Genomic DNA, 8,397 nt, shown 5'->3' on the forward strand with positions numbered 1-8,397 from the left:
CGGAGCCGGGCGCGGCCCACGAGGGGGAGCTGGCCGCCTTCCTGTCGTACGCCATCGCCTTCCCTCGCAACTTCCTGCCCGTCATCGACTCCTACAGTGTCGCCAGGTACCGGAACATTCCCTCATTCCCTCAGCGGACCAAGCTCTGAAATGCATACAGTCCTCTGTTAGAGATGGAGAAGGAGATGGGGATGGAGAAGGAGATGGCGGGGGGGGGGGGGGGGGGGGGGAGGTTCAGGAAATTCATTGGAATGGAACTGGAATTGCTGGAATAGTTAGCTGGATAACTGCACTGAGTAAAACATGGAGCCCTCCCAAATCTGGAACATGGACTGAAGTAAGTATAGCCGTTCCCGGTTTCAGTTATCCAGCTAATTCAGTGATCCTGCTCTGTGGGTTTCACTTAGCACAGTTATCCAGCTAACTCGGTAATCCAGCTTTGTGGGTTTTACTTGGCACAGTTATCCAGCTAACTCGGTAATCCAGTTTTGTGATACACGCCCCAGAACTAGACGAGACAGTGCTGTGCTTTAGCGGTTGGTAATAGCTTGTATGGTTTACCGTTTAGCAGGTCTGCTTTAGCGGTGAGCAGTAGCTGGTATGGTTTAACATTTAGCGGGTCTGCTTTAGCGCTCCGCAGTAGCTGGTGTTGTTTTGCGGTTAGCTGTTGGTAGTAGCTGGTGTGGTTTAGCGTTTAGCGCTTGGCAGTAGCCGGTGTTGTTTTGCGGTTAGCGGTTGGTAGTAGCTGGTGTGGTTTAGCGTTTAGCGCTTGGCAGTAGCCGGTGTTGTTTTGCGGTTAGCGGTTGGCAGTAGCTGGTGTTGTTTTGCGGTTAGCGGTTGGCAGTAGCTGGTATAGTTTAGCGGTTAGCGGGTCTGCTTTAGCGCCTGGCAGTAGCCGGTGTTGTTTTGCGGTTAGCGGTTGGTAGTAGCTGGTGTGGTTTAGCGGTTAGCGGGTCTGCTTTAGCGCTTGGCAGTAGCCGGTGTTGTTTTGCGGTTAGCGGTTGGCAGTAGCTGGTGTGGTTTAGCGGTTAGCGGGTCTGCTTTAGCGCTTGGCAGTAGCCGGTGTTGTTTTGCGGTTAGCGGTTGGCAGTAGCGGGTGTGGTTTAGCGGTTGGCAGTAGCTGGTATAGTTTAGCGGTTAGCAGGTCTGCTTTAGCGCCTGGCAGTAGCTGGTGTTGTTTTGCGGTTAGCGGTTGGCAGTAGCGGGTGTGGTTTAGCAGTTAGCGGGTCTGCTTTAGCGCCTGGCAGTAGCTGGTGTTGTTTTGCGGTTAGCGGTTGGCAGTAGCGGGTGTGGTTTAGCGGTTGGCAGTAGCTGGTATAGTTTAGCGGTTAGCAGGTCTGCTTTAGCGCCTGGCAGTAGCTGGTGTTGTTTTGCGGTTAGCGGTTGGCAGTAGCTGGTATAGTTTAGCGGTTAGCGGGTCTGCTTTAGCGGTGAGCAGTAGCTGGTATAGTTTAGCGGTTAGCGGGTCTGCTTTAGCGCCTGGCGGGCGGTAATGGTGCCCCTGTGCCCTGGTGCTCCGCAGCAGCGGGCTGGTGAACTTCTGCGCCGTGGCCCTGTCCCTGTGTGACCTGCACTACCAGCCGCTGGGGGTGCGTCTGGACAGTGGAGACCTCTGCAGGCAGTCCCTGGAAGTGCGGAGGGTCTTCCGAGCCTGTGGAGACGGGTACGCTGTCCGATCGGCTTGACAAACCCACAGTCGTTTTGGTTTGAGGGTGTGTTTGTTGCCGCGATTCTTCTCTTGACCGTTAGGAGTTTGAAATTACCCATTGTACCTTTTTAAACTCTGAACGTTTCTTTAGTGCGGCACATTTTGAAGTCAGAATGTCAAAAGCATAACAGCAGGGCAGTTAAAATGAAATAAAACTTGAATGTTTTCATAATCAAACAATGGTACAATAATAGTCGTAGCGGTACTACATCTGGCACTATTGCGAGTACTGTCTGTTCATCATAATAATGAATACATTATGATATTTTCCCAGTTAATAGTGCTTAGGAGTCGTGTGTTATGGGCTCCCTTCCTCTCTACAGATTCTCAGTTCCTGCCTTCCACTCCCTGATTATCGTGGGAACAAATGGCATCACAGAGCAGAGCATACAGGAGCTGAGCAAGAAGGTGAGGGGTGAGGGGGCGGAGGGCGTAGGTGAAGCCGATTGGCTCTGAGCAGGTCTGGCCCTGCAAACACAGAAACCCTGTGTTGTTGCCATGTGGCAACATTCCAGTAACATTGAGAGAACATGTTGTGCTAGCTGGGGTTTTGAACCTCCCCCCCCCACCCCCCCCCTCTCTCTCTCTCTCTCTCTCTCTCTCAGGAGAATGAGATCGATGCTGTGGGGGTGGGCACTCACCTGGTCACCTGCTCTCAGCAGCCCTCCCTCGGCTGTGTGTACAAGGTAAGTACAGGCCAGCCCACATCCTGTACCCCCCCACACAGGCCCCGCCCTCATCCTGTACCCCCCCACACAGGCCCCGCCCACATCCTGTACCCCCCCACACAGGCCCCGCCCACATCCTGTACCCCCCACACAGGCCCCGCCCACCTTGTGTATTGCCCCACCTACATCTCCTTCCTTATCCTCTACCTCTCTCCTTCCCTCCCTCCCTCTTTTCCTCTCATTGCCTCTCATTCCCTCCTTCTCTCATTCTCTTCCTCCCTCTCATTCCCGCTCTCTCTCCTTCCTTCTCTCCCTGCTCATTCCCCCTCCCCCTCTCCCTCTCTCTCCTCCTTCCCTCTCTCCCTTCTCTCATTCCCCCTCTCCTCTCCCTCTCTCCCTCCCTCCCTCTCTCCCTCCTCTCTCCCTCCCTCCCTCCCTCCCTCCCTCTCTCTGTCCCAGCTGGTGGAGGTGAGGGGCAGCCCCAAGATGAAGATGACTGAGGACCCAGAGAAGAGCACTGTGCCGGGGAAGAAGGCTGTGTACCGACTGCTGGACGCCCAGGGTGAGAGAGCGAGAGAGAGCGAGAGAGAGCGAGAGAGAGCGAGAGAGAGCGAGAGAGAGAGCGAGAGAGAGCGAGTGAGAGAGCGAGTGAGAGAGCGAGTGAGAGAGCGAGTGAGAGAGCGAGTGAGAGAGCGAGTGAGAGAGCGAGTGAGAGAGCGAGTGAGAGAGCGAGAGAGTGAGAGAGCGAGAGAGTGAGTGAGTGAGTGAGTGAGAGAGTGAGAGAGTGAGTGAGTGAGAGAGTGAGAGAGTGAGAGAGTGAGAGAGTGAGAGAGTGAGAGAGTGAGAGAGTGAGAGAGTGAGAGAGTGAGAGAGTGAGAGAGTGAGAGAAGCTCTCCCTCTCCTACATTATGAAGAGGTGAGTTAAGTGTGCACAGTGCACAACTGCTAAATGCCATGTAATGTAATGAGAAGAGGGGAGGCTTCAGACTGCGGTGGAAAATGGGCAGTGAGTGAGCAGCTCTTATGGGGGTGGGGAGGCTGTTCCACCACTGGGGAGCTAGGGTGGAGAAGCCCTGCAGTCAGGGCAAGAGAGAGACATTCACACGCTGGATCACTGGAGCTAGGGTGGAGAAGCTCTGCAGTCAGGGCAAGAGAGAGACATTCACACGCTGGATCACTGGAGCTAGGGTGGAGAAGCTCTGCAGTCAGGGCAAGAGAGAGACATTCACACGCTGGATCACTGGAGCTAGGGTGGAGAAGCTCTGCAGTCAGGGCAAGAGAGAGACATTCACACGCTGGATCACTGGGGAGCTAGGGTGGAGAAGCCCTGCAGTCAGGGCAAGAGAGAGACATTCACACGCTGGATCACTGGAGCTAGGGTGGAGAAGCTCTGCAGTCAGGGCAAGAGAGAGACATTCACACGCTGGATCACTGGGGAGCTAGGGTGGAGAAGCCCTGCAGTCAGGGCAAGAGAGAGACATTCACACGCTGGATCACTGGAGCTAGGGTGGAGAAGCTCTGCAGTCAGGGCAAGAGAGAGACATTCACACGCTGGATCACTGGAGCTAGGGTGGAGAAGCTCTGCAGTCAGGGCAAGAGAGAGACATTCACACGCTGGATCACTGGAGCTAGGGTGGAGAAGCTCTGCAGTCGGGGCAAGAGAGAGACATTCACACACTGGATCACTGGAGCTAGGGTGGAGAAGCTCTGCAGTCAGGGCAAGAGAGAGACATTCACACGGCTGGCAGGATGAGCGAGCTGGCCTGTGGCAGAAGAGTGGAGTGGTCGAGGCCCATCCCTCTCTTCCTCTCCTCCTCCTGCTGCTAAGGCCCATCCCTCTCTTCCTCTCCTCCTCCTGCTGCTAAGGCCCATCCCTCTCTTCCTCTCCTCCTCCTGCTGCTAAGGCCCATCCCTCTCTTCCTCTGCTCCTCCTGCTGCTAAGGCCCATCCCTCTCCTCCTCTCCTCCTCCTGCTGCTAAGGCCCATCCCTCTCCTCCTCTCCTCCTCCTGCTGCTAAGGCCCATCCCTCTCCTCCTCTCCTCCTCCTGCTGCTAAGGCCCATCCCTCTCCTCCTCTCCTCCTCCTGCTGCTAAGGCCCATCCCTCTCCTCCTCTACTCCTCCTGCTGCTAAGGCCCATCCCTCTCCTCCTCTCCTCCTCCTGCTGCTAAGGCCCATCCCTCTCCTCCTCTCCTCCTCCTGCTGCTAAGGCCCATCCCTCTCCTCCTCTCCTCCTCCTGCTGCTAAGGCCCATCCCTCTCCTCCTCTACTCCTCCTGCTGCTAAGGCCCATCCCTCTCTTCCTCTCCTCCTCCTGCTGCTAAGGCCCATCCCTCTGTTCCTCTCCTCCTCCTAGGCCAGCCCTTCCTGGATCTACTCTGTCTGTCTGAGGAGCCGGCCCCTCTGGTGGGCGTGGCCCTCCGGTGCCTCCCTCTCGGGGGCGAACGGGACGTTGTCACGGTAACGGCCTCCCGTGTGACCAGACTGCGGCAGGAAGTCTTCTCTCAGGGACAGGTGAGACCCCCCCCCCCCCCCCCCTCTCCACTGATGCACAACTGTACACCTGACCCCTACTCCCCACCATTACTGGTACCCCCTCCTACCCCCCCCCCCAATACTAATACACCCCCCAACATACCCCCTCCTCACAATTGCTGATACCCCCTCCCACCAATACTGACACCCCCTTCACCAATTCTGATCAATCCACTAAAGCTAAATCTCTCCGCCCCGCCCCAAGATCACCCATCCCCTAAGAACTGCAGCGGAGGTCAGAGAGAGTGTTCAGAGCTCCCTAAAAGCCCTGCCCCCCCGACACAAGAGGCTAAAGGACCCCGACATGTACACAGTGAGTTACCCTCCTCCTGTGTGTGAGTGTGAGTGTGAGTGTGAGTGTGAGTGTGAGTGTGAGTGTGAGTGTGAGTATCTGTCTGAAACATAAGTTCAGGATGAGTTATGTATGCATGTCTGTGTGTGTGTCACTATGGTAGAAGGTACATGTTTGGCTACATACCTTACCATACACTCGCATGCATACACAAACTTATGTCTACTAGTTCTTAAGCCTGATTTATACTCCTCGCACAATGGTTTCGCGCAACGAAAGTTTCGTACGTTTTTTTTTTTTTTTTGCATTTTTACTTCAGCTAAGGTCTGCGATGACCGTTCCGTTGTCTCTATGGTAACAAGATACCAAAAACACGGGCGGAGTCTGGCGTAGCCTATCCATGACGCTGAATTTCAGTGTTCCATCTGGCTGTCCAATCAAAATTCGAGAGGTGCGCAACACTGAGAAAAAGCATCATACGAGCATCATACCTCTTGTCGCAAGGGTTGTGCGACGAGTCTAAACCAGACTTTAATCCGGCTTTACTGTACTCTACCTTAGTCCTCCCTCCTGATTTCCCCTGCCCCTCCTTTCTGATATCCCTATCCTTGTCTAACCCCCCCCCCCAAAAAAAAAACAAAAAGAAAAAACATAAATGCACTTCTGATGACAACTATGTTTAGAACAGCATTTCCTGTGTATTTTGCTAGTTTCTGGATGTGATGCTCTGACTTATGGCAGAACCTATGCACTTGTAAGTCGCTTTGGATTAAAAGCGTCTGCCAAATGACTAAAATGTAAATGTAAATATAAATTGACATTTTTGCGATTAAAAAAAAAGTGCTGCTGCAATAATGCATTCTGCCCACCAGGTGGCAGTGTCTGAGAAACTGCACGCGGTTCTGAAAGAGGTCCGGCGCAGTGGAAGCAAGCTGAACGACAAGATCCCCGTGGACCGCGGCGACCGCACCGCGCAGAACGACGTCGGCCTTAATCACGTCTGAGGGCACACGAGAGAGAGAGAGAGAGAAGTTATGGCTTGTGAAAGCGTTACTTAAAAACAGTCCAGTTTTCAGTGATAGAACCAGGCGTGAAGAGGAGGTTCGGTATTTCTGGTGTGTTTACCATTTTCGATTTGAGCGTTTGGTCGGTGTGGGCTGGTTGATCGCTCATCAACCATGAAGTGCCATTGCTGGTGGACCTGGCTAATATTCTTTGCATCCACAGCTGTATTCCAATGAAGTGTTTTCAGAGTAATGTCGTTCCTCACGTGGATTATGGGCAGACACGTCGTCACGGGAGGAGCTGTGTGCTAGTGTGAGGGTGTGCATGTTAAAGGCCTACTCCGCAGGATTTTTACCGAAAGAATACAATAGGGAGGTAAAGCGGACGTATCGGAGAACGATGCTCCCTCGGTATACTGCTCCCTCTTAAATAGAGCGACGAAAGCTAAATATAAGTGAACTACGTAACGTTGAAGTCCGGATTCAAAGTGTGTTTTTCGTGTTTTAAATGCATAGCGATATACTGAATATAATGGATTTCAGTTCGTAAAAAGTCATGTTCGTTCAGTTTGTAGATGACTGAGAGAGGCTAACACTCAGCCTCCCGTAATCCTTTCCCTGCAGTTGATCTGCATGCTGTCCGTCAGTCTGAATTCTGCCATTCAGCCTTTGCCATAGATGGACATGGACATAGACATAAAAATGGGATCACACTTTAGAATACGGTTCATGAATTGGCAGTAAGTAATGTCCTTGTTAACATGAATTAATGATAGTCAAATGCATGAATTAAGCATGCAATTCACTTTTCGTTCGTTAATGTATTTCTTAACCATTAACTAACGTGTTTGTTGTACGATATTCATACTTTAGCGAACCATAGGGTGAACGTTTAGTACGTAGTTGACCATTAACAAATGCATTAACTGACTTTTTCATTCCAATATGAATTGGCACATAGCTAATGTAGTTGTTAACATGAATTGATGATGTACAAATGCATGAACAGAGCTGTACAGATTAACGTCTCAGTAGTAGTTAGTTAGCAGCTACATTAGTTCATGCCAAATCATGGACCCTTTTTGTAAAGCGTTACCAATAATGACATGGAAACGGATTTAAAATATAAAAAACGAGGTCAGTGGGTGGGGCTGATGAGGCAGAGCCTTGGTTGTAAATACAGACCGACAGAGGCCAGAAATCCTGCATTGTATGCCTTTAAACTGTTTAATTGTCATAAAGGCGGCATTACCCAGAATGCACAGCTCACAAGTAATGATGTCATTCACTTGCAGCCGTTTTTGCCAGTAATTCAAAGTTTATATTAAAATATAAAATGTACTAAAACCAGACATCTGTAAGTACTCCGTAATCTCAACAGGTAATTTAATTACAACATTATCATTAATTAACATAGGACTTGGAGAGCTCTTTACACAGTATTTTCCAGTCAGTAGTATCAAAGTATCAGTGGAACTACAGAAGCGTACGCGCGTAACATTTTTGAAAAAGCATTTTTGTCATGTTTATATGCTAATGTCTATACTTGTATGAAAATATAATTTAATGTGAACTAAGATGACTGCAGAAACGTAATGTTGGCAATAGGCACAACACTGTTTTTATCATCAACTATTACCATTAAAATGTTATTAAAATCTTTTGTCTGTGTTTGTGCTTGTGTCTGTATGATCTGTTTTCTGTGACCAAGTAACAGCACATTCCTAGGCTTGGCCTGGCTTGACCTCGAGCCTGGTGCATTGTGGGTAAGAGTGAAAGTCAGAGTTTTTGTGCAGTTTTGTGACAGGTCAGGCCTTGAGCACTTTTCCTTTTAAAAAAATTGCTTGATTTGATGTTGTTTGGGTCATGCTGGAAATGTTCAATATTTAGCTGAGTAAATGTGATACTTATTTAAGGGTCTTCAGCCCCCTCATCTCTCAGTCTCATGCAAACACAGACACAGCCGCACACACACACACACAGACACACACACACACACAGACACAGCCGCGCACACACAGACACAGCCGCACACACACACACACAGACACACACACACACACACACACACAGCCCCACACACACACAGACACAGCCGCACACACACACAGACACAGCCACACACAGACACACAGCCGCACACACACAGACACGCACACACACACACAGCCGCACACAGACACACATGCACGC

The 8,397-nt window shown here is 51.0% G+C and overlaps 1 protein-coding gene across 1 annotated transcript in view; it reads left to right on the top strand.

Annotated features, from left to right (window-relative positions):
• The window catches only part of naprt (nicotinate phosphoribosyltransferase), a 16,294-nt gene extending 8,430 nt beyond the window's left edge, over nucleotides 1-7,864 (top strand). Inside the window, exons 6-13 of the mRNA XM_061237683.1 lie at nucleotides 1-106; nucleotides 1,523-1,663; nucleotides 2,032-2,116; nucleotides 2,314-2,394; nucleotides 2,836-2,938; nucleotides 4,730-4,887; nucleotides 5,114-5,221; nucleotides 6,073-7,864. The exon at nucleotides 1-106 is cut by the window's left edge and continues 100 nt beyond it. Of these exons, the coding sequence (XP_061093667.1) occupies nucleotides 1-106; nucleotides 1,523-1,663; nucleotides 2,032-2,116; nucleotides 2,314-2,394; nucleotides 2,836-2,938; nucleotides 4,730-4,887; nucleotides 5,114-5,221; nucleotides 6,073-6,204 (914 nt within the window). The 3' untranslated portion in view covers nucleotides 6,205-7,864. The remainder of the gene's footprint in view (nucleotides 107-1,522; nucleotides 1,664-2,031; nucleotides 2,117-2,313; nucleotides 2,395-2,835; nucleotides 2,939-4,729; nucleotides 4,888-5,113; nucleotides 5,222-6,072) is intronic.
• Nucleotides 7,865-8,397: the final 533 nt, after the last annotated feature.

Source organism: Conger conger, chromosome 4 (genome assembly GCF_963514075.1).
Source record: "Conger conger chromosome 4, fConCon1.1, whole genome shotgun sequence".
NCBI lineage: Eukaryota > Metazoa > Chordata > Actinopteri > Anguilliformes > Congridae > Conger > Conger conger.